Raw genomic sequence first — 16,464 nt, 5'->3', positions numbered from 1 at the left:
TGATTTATAGGAGCTCAGGTGGAGAGATATACAGTTTAGTTTCTTCACACAGATAGGCATGCATGAAGGAGGGCAGCCGTGGTGAGATAAATGGGACACCTGGAGTGGTCGTCTGTATTTGATTTGATTGTAATAAAGGTGATGAGAGATGGTGACTCACTGCCATCCTCTGATTAGTTATTTTTATAAACTCTTCAACAACTCACTTTAATATTTTTGACTTTGCTCAAATATTACCAAAATATACAACTTGTACTCTGGATTCTTAAGAGAAAGAAAGTTATCTATTAGCAGAGAGCACAGCCCACTCTTTTTATGATCTACAGAGCTGATTTCATTTTGCTGAGTTGAGAAAGGCATCTATAAAGAGCCATGACATTTTAATCAGCCAAACTATCTCTCACTAACATCATGTTCCCCTCCTTATGCCTTGATCTACTTATCAGAGATTGTGAGACCAGGCCTTTAACATTTCTTTTCTTTCCTCTTCCAATTTTTTTTTTAATTCAGCATGTTTAGAGTGGGAGTTCTTGCTGTGTTTATCAGTATGCAAAGATCTGGCCTGCAATGGGGGTGTATTTGAGCATCAAAACCTGCGAGAACAAGACATAGAAGATACATTTTCATTTTGATTTAAACCCAGAGGATTCTGATTGATGCTGCGATGGTGCCTTGCACTTTTTGATATTAGAGTTTCAAACTTCTACATATTTTCTGTGGCTTTTATGTGACAGACCAACGCAAAGTATCATGTAATCGTGAGGTGCCTATATCTTACTTTCCTGTAGTATCACCCTGTATTTAGCCTCATCGTCCCTTCATCTCTGATTGGCCATTTTGTGTTGCATTCCCACAGCATGATATTTCCACTGCCATGTTTAACATTGAGGGTTCAGTGCATGTTTTTGCGATTTGATTTTCTCATCAGGAAACAGAAATAGAAACACAAACAGCATATTGTTTTTGAGTTTTAAAATATTACATTAAAATACTTAAACTTAACTCACATATTTTAAGCAAATCATTTCACATTAAAAAAAAGATAAACCTTTATCATGTTTACTTCACAATTATCTGGCCACATTAGATCTGTTTGAACTTCTATAAAATCAGCGATAGCTTTGACTGTGTTTGATCTTGCAGTGTGAGATCAGGAGTAAGTTGTGCACTTTGAACCAAAAGTCTGGACTCACATTTAAACACCACATAATGAATTTCTGTGACTGTTGCAATTATTAGTTGGGCTGTAACCTTTGTGAGGTTGTCACCATGGTGTCGTGCTGGATCACTGACCCGGTGACATTTTGTTGACTGACTGATTGCTCCCTCGTGATCAGTGTACCCTCAGGCTTCGAGCAGCTGGCCTCAGCCCACGCTCATCAAATCTATACTTTAACTATAGGCGCAGATAATGCTGAGCAGCATGAAGATGTGCGTGGGCAGTGCCTTCAGTATCTCATCATGCAGTTATAATGGTTCAAGTGAGAAAGGGGAAGGATTTGTGGGCACACACCTGAGCAGCTCTGCGAGTCCCTAAGGGGCTAGTTTCATCAACGCTCTCTTGCCTTGTCCCTATGCTTCCTAGTGTTTTAGTGTGATTATTTCACCCAGGATCCTGCCTCGGGCTCCCAGCCACCTTTTTACATATGCACGGACTGAACTTTTGACCAGCCACCAGCAGACAAGGCTGCCTTAGAGAAAGGGTTGCGGGTCGAAGATGTGGGATTTACCAGCACCTCCTACACTGAGCCTTTCTGGCTGTGATCAGGAGCTCAGTCCTGCACCTCAGGGGTTAAACCCTCAGACGATTCCTGCGAGTGAGACATCAGCATTAACATACCGTATAACAGACATACAATGAAGCATTTCAGTCTCGGTTTCCCTGTTGCAGACAGACATAAGGTTAGATGCTCTATCCTCTGACTGCTGTGCACCTTAGTTCCCTGGGTGTAAGTATGCATGCTCTGCTCAGCCATGTGGAAACAAAGAGGAGCAGAGGTCCCAGTCTCCCACCACCCCTCCGCTTCTTCTCTGCAGGGTTAGATGAGCTGCCAGGCTGTTGTAATAGAGTCCTTTTGGATGATTAGGAGCTACACAGAAGGGGGTCAGCTTCCAGCCTGGCTGGAAACACCGCGTTGGCTTCTCATCAGTGGTGGAGATAGATTGCTTCATAATCGCACACAGAATGATCTTCTCTGATTTCCATGTTTTGAACCACTTTTCAGGAACGTTCCAATATTAATAAGAAATTCCTACCAGACATTTCCCGCTGTGCTGTTTCAGAATGTAAGGAGAAAACCTCCTTATATTAGAGACAGAGGTAGGGCCGTGAGGAGTGAAAGACGTGACGGTGCACTGTTGGATTTAAGAATACAATCCCATTTGGCTGTATTGACATGTGTGTTTCTGCCCAATCCTGTTACCAGGATTATTGTGTACGGAGATACCATTTCATTAAGAAAACACACAGACACAGCCACAAACGTGCACATGCACTCACACGCACTCACATGCACTCTCACACACACAGGGTGGGTGAACAAAGATGGCCTGAGGCCTGGTTATTCAGTCCATTGCACAGGGAAACTGTGTAAATGGTTTATTGTGGATGAGTTGATGTGATGGAAAGCGTGTCTGGATCAATAAAGAACCAATCAAACGCTGACAGCCAGCTACTGTATGCAGTCAGTCATTCATCCCTCGTGCCTGCGCGCAGTTATACAACATGAGTGTGAAAGGGGCACGAACAATATCCCTGCTGAAAATGGGTGACGTCGAAGTGGAAAACGATCATTTTACACCAAACTTTTTGCTTCCAGAGTTCCTGTTTTCAGCTGCTGGTTACTGCAAAAAATGATGTTGTACCCCTTCCTATTTGTGACATACTGCACAGGCCCTTCTCTGGAATTTAGAAAATAATTGAAAATATATTTCTTTGTTTCAATTCAAAAAGTGGAATTCAAATTTATTAGAAACATGGTGATGTAGTTCAAGCATTTAGTTCAGTAAATGTATGAACAGCCAGCTTTAATGTTTCTTATGTTTCTTATGTTTAATTACAAGAAAAATGATTAAACATAAATCGGTACATTTCATGAAGTCAATCAAGGAAAAACATGTAATTTAAAATAAAAGTAATATGAAATGAGCACAGGGACACAATTCAGCTAAGCTGTACAGCTTCAGGTCCTGTTGTCTGTTTCAACTGGAAGGAACGCTCAACATTTTCCTCAAGTTCTGTATTTGCAGAATTAAGACTTTTTATTTATTTATTTTGTTTTCTTAATGACTTCATGGATAACTAAGAAGTCAGCAGTCCTACTCATAAAAAGAGGGTCATATTATCGTATTTCTGTCTTAATAATTGCTTCTCTTTGTTGTGTGTGTTATATTACTTCTTTTAATATGAAATACTGTGAGCTGTAATCATTAAAATGAACAAAAATTAAGATCTTTCTGTCAAGAAATACCATAATCCAAGGATTGTAAAGGGTGAAAAAAAGAAAAGCCTTATGTTCCACCTTTTCTGAACACCTCGGGGAGACCATTAGGACGTCTCCCCAACAGGTGATGGCCGAGTCTGGACTGAGTCTGAGTCGGGGTTTTCCTAAATTACCCTGGAGCCACAGGTCAGAACCAACTAGACGCTCGTTGCCAGAGTGCTGTCTCTCTAATGGAAGGGATCAGAACATACCAAAGAACCAGAAACTGACCTAACCAGAGAGACATCCCTTCCCACTTACCCTGTACTCTTTCTTTAGAGCGTCTGTACCCTCTGAGGGGAGAAATATAAAACCTATCACCTCAGTGTCACTCCGCTAGCAGCTCTGCTTTCTTACCACTGACCCTCACAATTTGACACACAGACACACACACTTTCACACACACGCACCCATACACAACACCCCCTCCGCTCTTTGTTGTGACACAGAGCTGATGGACTATTTTTCAAATTGATTTCAAAAATGTACATAAGCAGCCGATCCCCTAGCCCAGATTACCTATTGATTTTTAATATGAAAAGCTCATTATATAAGCAGGAACTGCAACACAAAAAGCTAGCCAACCTTTGCATAAATCCTTTAATTGAATTTCCAGAGCCCGTGGTTCTACATTTTTTAATTAAATCCATTTCTTTTTTTAAGGGTTGCCGTGTAATTTGCATGCTGTGAAGTGGGTGCTGTCCCAGATAAAGTGCCATTGATCCTTATTAAGGCTCACCTCTGGGCTCGCTGAAAACCAACCGCAGAAATTAAATGTGCTCATGGTGCATACACTTATTGCCCGCATGATAGGATTAGAGGCAGAGAGACAGAGGGCGGGGGATGGGGGGGCGATTGAGATGGAGAGAGAAGGAGTGATGGGGAAAGAGTTGGGGGAGAGCAGGAGGAGGAAGGGGGCTTATTATTAATAGTTGTTCATATTAATGTAATATTTCACCTGTCCTCCTGTGGGATGAGATTGTTAATAAATACAGCTTGGCTAAGGTATTATTTGGGTTTCTCCGGGTGGTCTGTCAGTGGTTGCTGTGATTTTTAGATTTGTAGGTAGCATTCAAATGATATATCTCCTTCCGTGTCTGCGTATTTTTTATTTTTTTAAGTTAAATCAGTTTTCTATAAATACTTGCCTGCCCTTGTCTATAGATTTTTTATAATGAGAACAAGTGCACTTGATGGTATGAACATGATCATATCTCTGTGATGCTGAGAAGGTCACGATCTGCAGTCTGTCTAAGGAGAGTCTGTTTAACTACCTATTTAGAGATTAGATGATGCTCAATTTTCTTGTCCGTACCCTCTTTAGCATCCGCCAACGTAGGATGTGTGCTCTTGAAGGCGACAGTGATTTTCATCCCATGTTTGCTCTACTCAGATAGCTGACTGTAGAAGTGGGCTGCTCCTCTGCTGTCGTCCTGCGCGGCTGTATGGAGACGGCGGAGCGAATCAATAGGGATTAACCTGTGACCTCAGCCACATACTTATAGCCCAGTCGCTGTTGCACTCACATCTCTCATCAGTTTCACTTAAACAGTGAGCTTCACTCAATAAGGCGCAACACGCTAATTCATTTCAAAGATGGAGAGGCCCCTATCACAGACCTCTCTTTTACCAGAAGCTTAAACACACATACACACACAAGCACACAGGAAAATCACCATGAGGAATATAACTGTCGCAGTTGTGTACCTACTTAGTGCTCATCTTGTTTGACTCCAGCAGTTCTATTTTTTTCTATTTGATTAATTTATTGAAGAGATAATTAAATATGTAGGTGTTATGATAATATGGTGTTACTGCACGACCAAGTTGATGTCTATATTCATTTCGCCATACCAGGAATCTTTACCTCAACTCTGTGTGATTTATCTTTGAACAATTGATTAATCATTTATCATTAAATGTTCTAATTTAATTCCTCTTGATCAGTTAATTAAAAGGGCAACAGACATGGGTTTTCCATTAACTAGTCATTATGAAGTTAATGTTGTTTGCAGTCTAATGGCTATAGAAAAATGACACCATCCACTTCCTGATTGGATACTGATAGACCCCAAAACTGCCTCTTCATTTTTGTTTTTTATTCTTTTCTGCGAAATCTCAGAGGGAATCAGAGGGATGAATTTGCAACAGAATGCGATTGTATTTCTAATTAGGCAACGAAACACATAACACATTTTTCTTGGCTTTCAAGTTAAGTCAGATTTATTTGTATAGCTCATTTCAGCAAAAGTCCTGTTCAAAGTGCTTTTTCATGCAAACAGATATACAAAGATAACTTGAGGCAATACAAAATTTGCCTTAAAATGATCACTTTAAATAATAATTAACAGAAACTGTCCAAAGCAATGTGTCCCTATGTAAATAGCTAATTTCTATGAAATGATTACTGAAGAAATCACTTAGATGCTCTGAACTGATAAAATTCAAGAATATTTGAAAAAAATATTTTAAATCTGGAAATGGCTATAGACATTTGGATTTCAGATTACCAAATTAGAGCCTATATCCACAAAAACATGGAACAGTGGTGAACCTTTGCAGGAGTCACAGGCGTAACAAAATGAATCTAAGAGTGCATCACCAGCTACGACTAGTCCAGGAGGTCACAAATGAACCCAAACTGCTCTTTGTATTTCCTAACCCTTTATTAAAATTTGTTTCATCTGAAGCCGATGAAATGTTATATATTTCAATCCATATATATTTCTTCAAGTTAGCCTTAGTATGCTGCTCTAACATGACAGTGTTACACAAAATTCACATAGTTTTATGCTTTGTTTCCAAAGAGATCTTAATTGAGAAATATATTTTCCATCCTAAGTAAAGTCAAGCTTTGCTCCTGTCAATCAAGTTTCCACACAGAGCAGTCTAATGTTGGGATAACATATTTCAATGCACTTACACCTGAAAGTATCTAGATTATTATACTGTTTTGGATCTCACAAAAGCAAGCTTTAATAACAGTGATTTTTATAAACTGGTTGAACAAAAACAATTTTGCATGGCTCAATGCAGATAAAATTGAGGCATTGGGAGTTTAATTTAGATGGCCTTGATGTTAATTAAAAAATTTCTGTAGAAAGTATGAGGATATCTCGAGTTTGGATGCACGACTTTCCTTTATGTTCAATATTTGCATGTTTTTCCTTTTCCCTCTTGAGTCATTGACTTTGGTTGAGCGAATTGATTGGTATATCTTTCTACTTTTGTACATAAGAATGTAAAAATGTGTGTGTATGTGTGTATTGTGTTGAACTGTGCAGTGTCAGCAGAATATGCTTCAAGTATTGACCCATGACTGTCCTCTGCTCTGACTAGCTCTTGTCCCTAACTTGTCATCTCTCTTCTGCTTCTTTACGCCATAAATATCTTCTTAGTTCGATCCTTGTTAATTGATCTCTTCCCCCTTGACCCCCACATTTTAGGCATTTGAAAAATTTTATACTGCTTTGCTCTCTTGAGTATCCACTAACATAGCATGTTGGATGTGCAGACATATGTTGCACATCTGCATTTTGTGAACCTATTTAGCTTCACACACTTTGCATTTAAACACTTAGGTCTGAAAGGGGTTATAGAAGTGAATCACCTCTGTTATGCATGTTGTTGTACTAGGAGCCTCAGCTGTGCTTTTAACCTACAAACAGGTTCACATAAAACTAATCACCAGCAATAAGGGAGGTCAAATAACTCACTGCAGCAAGTCATTTCCCTCGTGGGGCAGGCCTAAATTTGAAGAAGGTTTCCCCTCTCCTTCCTCCAATTGTCCGAATGCAGTGATGTATTTCTTTTCATTGTTATTTGTATTCTGTTTTTCCCTTCTGAAATAACTCATATTAGTTACTCCAAATTTGTCTGTTTTGCTGCATCTCTCTGATATGAACAGAATCAACTGTATCTGCTCACTGAGGTGTGGTTGGGTACTGGCCAGAAACTAAAGGGGTTGATTTCCCTCATTTCATTTCATAATCTAATCAATCAGACTAATACAGCTTGGTTCCTTTTCTGTTTTCCACTAAGCAACCATGCATACATATTTACACCCACACACAAACTCACAGCTCACATCCTGAATGCCTGTAAAGCGGGTTCTTCCAGAAGTGGGGACCTCCCCCTTCCATCCTCCCCAAGGGGGTTAGACCACTCCATGTGTTATTGATTGCATCGCTGTTGCATGTTGTGCTCAATCATGCGCTCCATGCGTCTAACGTTGTCCTCTCCCACCTGGCCCATTAGATTAAGCTAATGCATTCAACCATTGATTGTTCATTACACTCAGACCTGATCAGCCAATCGTCTACCTGGTTTGACTCCACTTGACCGGTGAACCCTGGCTCCTGTGTCATATCGCCAGCTCTAATGCGATAAACGCACACACATGCAGCTCACAGCTCTTGTCTGGTGTTGTCATTGGTTCTGCGGGCAGCAGTTCAGCCGGGTTCTATACCTGTATCATATTCGATACTAATACTGTTTTCAAACATTTCCTAATCTCATGCAACAGAAAGCTATAGATCGGATCACGGAATATGGTACTGTTGCTCCTGCCGTGTGACTCCTCCTTAAAGATGTCGCAGTGAAAGACAGACATAAGAATGTTCTCCTATATCTAACTTAATTTTCTTCAGCTTTATTTTCAACCTGCTTTAGCTTTAAACTTTACTTAATTTTCTTCATCAGTCCTAAATCATTACTTCTTGTCATCAGTGTTTCTATGTTGCTTTTACTTTTGACACTCTAAAGGTTTATTGTAATTACAAAACAGCAATTTTACAGTTTATTTATTTTGCAAAAATGTTTAGTGGAGAAAGAGTGACTTGGAGAAAAAGACAATAAAATATTCATCTGTAATTTGTTTTATTCCTTTTAACTTTAGGAAATTCAACCTTTCTTGAAACTTTTGCAAAACAACTGATTTTAAATCAACAAAACTTGAGTGAGCTTAGCTGCTAATTTATCCTTGTTAAAGATGATACATCCATTATATGTCCACCCTTGTCCCTAGTGGGGTCGGGAGTTGCTGGTGCCTATCTCCAACTGCGTTCGCCAGTCTGTCGTAGGTCAACACAGAAACAATTAACCTTACAGTCATGTTTTTGACTGTAAGAGGAAGCCGGAGTACCCGAAGAGAACCCACATATGCACAGAGAGAACGCGCAAAGATGTTGAAAAAGATGATGGATATTTCACTCTGTGTAGACATCCATAGCTTGTCTACACAGCTTTGTGTACAGCTTTGCATAACCAGCAAAAGATGATTATGGAAAGTTTTGAGTCAGGTGGACTGAATAACACACCATATCTTCAATTCTTTTTAATCTAAAAACAATTTCAAAACTATGCATCATTTTTTTATCAACTTCAAAATTATGCACAACTTTATGTTAGTCAATCATAAAAAAAAGAAGTTATTGGATGTAACATGACAAAATATGGACAATTTCAAAGGATAATGGATAATTCTGCAAAGCCCTGCATGTCTCACCCCAAACTAAAACAGAAAACTTCCCCTCGTTGTTTCTCTCTTGACCGTTCAGGGTGAAAAATCTCACCTTGACAGTTGTGTTTAAGATATAATAATTCTCCCTCCCATTCCACTCCCACGCTTCTTATTTCCTCTTTTCTTTAATTCCTGTCGCTCTGCAGTATTGAGTCAGTCTGTGAGGAATAGCTGTTTTAGGGAGAGTCCTATTGATGCGCGTGTGTGTGCAACTGGAAGCACTTTGCTGAGTGATCGGGGATAGATGTCCTTATTGGATATGAGCTGGCTACTCCGTGGCTCTGCATTAAATTTGTATTGAAGAGGAAATTAATGAATGGATAATTTTATTGATGTTTCTGGTATTGAACATATAAACAAAATGTTCTTTTGAAGCATTGTGTGAGCGTTGCTCCCCAGCAGGAAGGAGTGGTCCCACTTGTGCTTAAGAAAGAATAAGTCCATGTTAAGTCCATAGTGTATTGGAAAAGAGAGGGAAAGGATCGATGGAAACTTGGTGCTCGAGACAGACCTTAATTGTATTATTTTCTTTCATATTCCTGTCCTCCCACATCCATCTCAACATGGCAGTGACAGATTTGATATGCACTGCTGACATTGTCATTGAGATGGATTTGAATTAGAGTGCTAGAAAGAAGTTTGTTCCGTTTTTTTGCTCCAGATCATTGATGATGAGATATAGGGTCCTCCTCTGTCACATAACAACCACAAACTACTGTGTTTTATTGGAATTCAGCGTCATACACCGACATAAAGCAGTGCACAACTGAAAGGTAAGATGCATATGTAGACAGTCTTAAAACTGTCTTTATTTACTACTATTTACCAAGTAAATAGTATTTACTACTATTTACCAAGTAGTAAATAAAGACTGTCTAAATCAAGTGTACTGTATGTAATTTAATTTGATGCATTCACACCAGAAATATACACACATGGTCGCATACAAATCAACAAATGTACTTGCATATATGGTACCTTTTAACCAGACAAATATTCACATACATCCAGTCATTTATATAGCATAACTGCATGCATTTATACATTAGGGGAAAAAAATATAGGACAATTCTACTGGAAAATCTGTTGGAGAAAACTAAAAGGTTTAGTCTGGAGCGGACATTTATCTTTCTACTGGGCGATAACCCCGAACAGACAGCCAGAACTACAATGGATTGGTTACATCAAAGCACAATCATGGTAAATGGTAAAAGTCCCTTACTTTTATTGCTCTTTATCAGATCTGAGGACTTCAACATAATATACATTGCATTATATCGTTATATATATTTAGATTGTTGTGAACTACGTAGTAACTGGACAATAACTGGGACGGACAGAACAGGGATTCGAACTGGTTACAAGATGAACTTCAGCTTCCTGAGCCAATGCTGCCCTGATACTCAGGGGTCAGAATGAGCGGGTCAAAAGGTCATTGAACTTTGTGGTTATGGCATGAAAGTTCAATAAGTATTTCACATTCTTCTGTTTTCCAGAACTTTCTTTAAAATGTTAAGATCAGTGCTTAGAAGTCTTCACTTATCAAACAACTTTCATAAAGTGGAAATGGACATTTTCTTCTGACACTAGAATGGAAAAAGATCAAAGAGATGATGGAACCTACTAATTAAAATAAAATGTTGAAGTGGGGTTAGCAGGATCTTCTTTGATGCGTGTTCTGGATGCACCGAATAGGTTCTGTACTAAATATGCTCTCTTTAAGTCTAAGAGGCTCCAGAAGGTGGGGCTTTAGAAGGCGCTGCAGACTGAGGAGGGGAGAGGAGGAGAGCAGAGGGGGGCAAGCTTGATGAAGTTTTTGATTATTGAACCTCCTCTGGCACAGGGAAGAATTACTGGATGCCATTTGGGTCAGTGCTCTTTATTGAACTACATTTTTGAAATACATCTCTCCCCCTCTTTCTTTCTCTCTCTCAGTCTCTCCCTTTTTGTAACTCTCTCGTCCTCCCTCCTGCTCCCCTAATTGGAGACGCCATAAAGGTGTGTGGGGTCAGTGGCTGTTCAAGGTGACGCTGCTTACCTTTCTCTGCTTTTTACCCAACGGGGCACATGCCACAGTAGTTCCTAATCATCCTTTTCTGCCTTCCTCACAGAAACCAGAGACCTAAAACTGTTATAACTTAACACCCACCTAATCTGTGAAAACTTTCAGTGTGATATACGGTTCTGTTGGTTTTAGCTCTACGCTCGGCTCCCTCTCTCTTTCAGCCCCGGCTCCGTGTCCTTGTGCCAGCCTGTTAAAGCCAGAGGGCACGCTGTGGGTGAATCAGAGACGCTCCTCTGCCAACATGCCCAGCGGGAGAGACCCTGTCAAGGGTGCCAAGGCCTCGAGAGAGGGAAAGGCAAAAAAAAGGTGGGGGGGATGGGGAGAGACGCTGGGTCATGCAGGGTTGAGTGTTGATGAATAAAAGAGAATGAAAAAACTCAAAGCAGTTCAAAATATGACAGCGAGATTTGATGTGAGGATTTTAAACAGAACGATGAGTGACCTTTCTGTTTATCCTCCCTACTGTTTGTGTGTTTTGTCTCAGCAATCAGGAGCTGGTGCAAAGCCAAAGGTTTACAAAGAACTGGAACCTCTTGTGTGAAGCATTCAATGACTCAGTACCGCTTTTGCCCATCAGGGGTCATTGTAGTTCAACTGTCTGAGCAGAGAAACCACAGCAGGGAAAATGTTGAGGCTTTGGGACTAACAGCTGCCACTCAGGTGAAATCACTTATCTGCTTTCTCTCAGAATCAAATACAAAGTGCATTAATTCAAACATATTTTTGCTGTTTCTGTATAATTTCTTTTGCAGGAAGTTTCATGAAATAATTAAAAACTCTCCAGTCTTTTTGAATCCTCTACCCCCTCAAAAAAAAAAAAAAAAAAAAGAAAGAAAAATCAAAAGTTAGGAAACTCAAACAGGAAAACAAATTTTGCCTCATCTTCTGGATGAAATTAATAATGCTTGAATTATAATTTGATGTCCAAGATGAGAAGACCATTGGAAAGCTTTGCAGAATTCTTTTAGACACTATTGATGAGAAAAAAAGTTAAGTCCTTTTATTTTTTTTAAAGCTTTTCCTGTCCCCTGATCTGTTGGAGTTTTAAAAAACAATTAAGAGCTTCTTAGATTATTTTTTGTTTAATTTCTAGTTAGAAAAATCGCTCAGCATTTTTTAATTTCTATTCGGTTCCCGTCTAAAACTTTTGCTGTCTGCCGTTAATTTGTGTGCACAAATTAAGCATTCCAGCGCTGCCGCCCCTGACCTCCAGTAGATGAATATTAGATGAAACAGCAGCCAATACGTGAATGGCTGTGTTCAGGAAAGCAACGATTTTAATGGCAGCAAGCAGCCATTAACAGTATATCTGAAAATAGACAGAGTATTTTCCATAGATCATTAATGACGGGAAATCTATCCCACTTTTCCTTCTCTGCATCCTTCGGAATATATCTCTTATTCCTTTGTCTTTATGTTTTTCCTACTTTATTTTATTTCAACTGAGTCTTTTTTTATCTTTGCAGACCATGTTTCAGTATCGTCTTACTGCCGGATGCTTCGTAAACGGAGGCCCTTCTTTCTTGGCTTCCTATTAAAAAGCACCTGATATTTGAATAGAGCTCTCTAATGTCTGTTTAGTATATAATCCACGTCCCCTCCTCCCATATTCCTTGTTATTCTAGTTTAGTGCTGTAATCAAGCAGGGCTTGCCAATAAAGTTTATTGTACGGAGCTAAGTGTCAATATCACACACACACACAGGGCAGAGAGGTCCCTTTAATTAGAAAAGGAGAGACAAGGGGGCTATGTGTGTGTGCGTGTGTGTGTTTGCGTTGAGAGGTGTCGGTGAATACATATATGTATTTATGTACGTGATTTTGTTTGAATGTAGGTTTTTTTAAGACCTGGAATCCTGCTCTTCATTATAAGAATGATAAAATGTGTGTAAATTTGAAAAACAATTCTGACACCTAAATCTAAAATTTTCTGCTTTTTATGAACAAATCAATTCCAACTTTACATAAATATTGAGCCTCGATGTTGTGCATCTATGTTGACTCTGAACAAACAATAATCCCTGCTATATGAAGTATTGATTAGAGTCGTTTCCTCTCTCTGGGTGACTTTATTAAAGAACCAATTGTAAAGGTCTTTATGATGATGGTATAATGTGCCGCATGAAAACTTGCACAAATGCCTCCAGTTGAAAGAGAGACACAAGCCAAACAAATATAACCTCCTTTTTCAGTTCAAATGATAATTTCAGATTGTAATTTAATTAGGAATAAATGCATGTATGTCTTCTCGTCCTCAATTAGGCCTCACGCAGAAAGTTCAGTGAAAATGTAAAATTGCATTATTGATATAAATATTTTGATTGGAAGAAAATTTTCAAAAAACTTTCTTCAGGACAGTGTCCCTCTGCGGTGAGAGTTGACTGCACAGCTTCAGTCAAACAGTAAAACAAAACAAGCATGTCTCCATTACAATGCAAAGAGATTAAAGCCAGATTAAGCAGGCTGTTTTGTCTCCAACCACAGATAGCTGTGTTAGCCTGACAGGGAGAGGAGAGGATGAGACCAGAGCAAAGAAACGTGGAGAAGAGAAGGAAGGGGGTAAAACGTGCAGAATGGTGAGGGAGAGCAGATGGAGGAGTAATTTGCGTGGGATGCACTAGATGAAGGGGTGGGGGAAACATGGCTGTGTGTCAGTGCTGAGTGATGCCTCTCGTTCTGAAAGAAATCAATTTAGGGGCGGTACGTGAACGCCGTGCATACAATAATTGAATATTACTGCTTACTATCTCCTTCACATGCAGACGCTCTGCACTGAACTGTAGGGAGAAGTGAATCAGGCGGCGGCGGAGCGAGCGAGAGAGAGATAGTGGTTTGGGCCAAATTACTGGAGAGGTTCAAGTGCTGTACAGATAATAACAGATACTTGAAATAATCTCTTCAAAATGGAAACACGCATGAGTGAGAGCAGGACTGTCTTTAGTGATTGTGTGCGTCTGTCTTCAAGTTTATCTGACTCGTAGGCGGGTCGCCCTCCATCTTCCACTGCTTGTCTGTCTGTGACTCCAACCTGTCAGATCCATCAGTTCTGTCTGGGTCACATGGCCTAATCAATAATCACAACTGTTAATCAATGAGCTTTTAAATAAGCATCGACCCTACTTATAAGGTTAGCCTCTTTTTATCGGTTTACATTAGGCTTGCTAACACAGTCGGAATAACATCAGAGTAGATACAGTGTAATGCAAAAGTATTCATATCCTTTAAACTTTTCCACATTGTAATGGCAGAAGCATCAACTTTAGTGGGATTTTTGGTAATAAACCATCATAAAGCTGTGCAGAATAGGAAATTGCATAATTTAAAGAATTAAATAAAAAAGCATTCCTTCTGCATGATGCTGCCATCACCATGTTTCACCAAGGTCATATGGTGGGGGAAAATGTTTCAGGAGAACAATGCAGCTTCTTCCACATACTAATTGTGTTGCTTTCATCGCTTGTGGGAAAACAGATTCTTCTACCTGAGCTGTGAATCCCTGCCGGTCCTCCTGAATTACTATGGTTCGCTTGCCTGCTTTTCTGATTATTTATCTCCCTGTTGGTTCAGGCCATGTGTTGTTGAGTTTACTGTTGTGCCAAACTCTTTCCATTGTGGAAGAGATCTCAAACGGTATCTATAAAATGTTTAAAGCTTCATCTCTGAGCACTCTGTTGTGTTTCTTGGTCTTCACGATGGTGTTTGATCACTAATTTTCTCTAACAAACTTCTGAGGCCTTCACAGAACAGCTGGGATTGGAAGATTGTCCTTTTCTGGTTTGCAGCATTGATATTAACACTTTTGTCATTATTAGACATAAGATGTGTTTGATATGGTGGTTATTGTTGGAAAGAGCTTTGTTTGCCCAGCAGGGATTTTCTTTACTGTACTGATGATAAAGCAAGGGAAATAACAAAAAACTCTACCTTCAGCTGAATCTTTGGGAGTTTTCTATTACTGTATTTCACTGTTAGCCACAAAATTATTAAATTCAAGTTAATTCAGTTCTTAATTATGTAATTTAACCACTACATTATACTATTATTTAATCATCGCCAAACACAATAATCATCCATATATCATAACAGATCATCAGGAAACATTTAATTAGGGTAATTATTCATTAATCCACAAACTGAGATTATTTTTAAGTTGCTGCAGAAATTGTTTGTTCAGTTTGTGTGCAGGTGTGTGTGTGTGTGTGTGTGTTTGTCCATGCTTGCAAGCCCATGTGTTTTGTCTGAATGTGGATTTGTGTGCTCATATGCATGCAGCCTGGTCTGTGTAATATTCGTCACTGTCTGATTTACGGTGGTGAGGCTGCCATAGTAGGCCGGGATCCACTGCATTTATCTCCATTTCTTAATGGTATTTCAACAGCTCCTACACCATCGGCTGTTTCTCATTTTAATGACTGGAGAAATGACTGCGTGTGTGTGAGTCAGTGTGTATCCCTGAGTAGTGTGTGTATGTTTATGCACAGTTGCAAATTCGGCTAAGCTACCTGAACTGCTCTTTCTGAAAGACAAAAAAAAAAAGAAAGAAACAAAAAAATGTCAACAATATATAAATATAGATATTTTCTTTGTTTGAGTGGGAGCTCTGATTGATGTGCTATAGTGACTGTTACACTGCTTGACGTGATTGAAATTGAGTTTTGTTTTCTGACATGCTCACAAAGATAACCCCCCACCACCCTCACCAAAACACAGAAACAGTTCCTACAAGATCTGACAATTACAAGAGGAGCTTTTAATCAATCTGGAATGCGGCTCCACAGGCCAAGTGATGGCAGGGGAGGAAGAAAACGAGTGATTAGTTCCTCTCAATCTTTAACTTTTCTTTTACTCTGTTTTTTTCTCCATCTTCTGTTCTGTTTCTCTTTCTCACCTTTGCTTTTTAACATGGTTGCATCCCTGGTGATTTTAGCCTCACTATCCAAACAAACCCCTCGTACTCTGCCAGCTTTTCCTTCTATTCGAGCGCTTCATGTTTGACTATTAGCTGACATGCACACAGGGAGCATCACTCATCTCCCCAATTTCTCCTCCTTGCCTTGCACCCAGCCCTCTCCTCCTCCTCCTTCTCACTTCTTTCTCCTTTTCCATGTGTAACTATTAGCAGACATGCTCTCAGGGAGTCTGATGAATATTTTAGCAGGCACAAGGAGGGGCTCCAACCATCCGCCTCCTCCTCCTTGGCTTCCAACACAACTAATGAACCAGAGTCAGTGTTTTTCCTATGCACAACTTTATGTTGGACTTGAGTTGTGGGGTTACTTTCGAGTCTGTAGAAACTGGGAATGGTTTAGCTCTAGATTGGCTGTATAATGTTAGTAGGTTTATTTTTTTGCAACTTTTTTGGAAGAGATTAAATTTTTTTTTACCATTTCTGACAAT

The 16,464-nt window shown here is 39.5% G+C and overlaps 1 protein-coding gene across 3 annotated transcripts in view; it reads left to right on the top strand.

Annotated features, from left to right (window-relative positions):
• Window positions 1-16,464, top strand: part of wwox (WW domain containing oxidoreductase) — a 157,703-nt gene that overhangs the window by 66,956 nt on the left and 74,283 nt on the right. The window contains exons 9-10 of one of the 3 annotated variants that reach the window (XR_008605819.1): window positions 11,230-11,374; window positions 11,553-12,056. The exons of 1 other annotated variant lie outside the window; for it this stretch is intronic. Coding sequence is in view for 1 of the 2 variants with exons in the window: in XM_055027700.1 (XP_054883675.1) it covers window positions 11,230-11,262 (33 nt within the window). In the remaining variant the exon portion in view is untranslated. Of the gene's footprint in view, window positions 1-11,229; window positions 12,058-16,464 lie in introns of those variants that run through there. One more of the 3 variants, XM_055027700.1, reaches the window with a different exon arrangement.

This window comes from Poeciliopsis prolifica, unplaced genomic scaffold (genome assembly GCF_027474105.1).
Source record: "Poeciliopsis prolifica strain line A6 unplaced genomic scaffold, Auburn_PproV2 SCAFFOLD001, whole genome shotgun sequence".
Taxonomy (NCBI): Eukaryota; Metazoa; Chordata; class Actinopteri; order Cyprinodontiformes; family Poeciliidae; genus Poeciliopsis; species Poeciliopsis prolifica.
The sequence above is the reverse complement of the archived record's forward strand: the minus strand, read 5'-3'. Positions and strand labels throughout refer to the sequence as shown.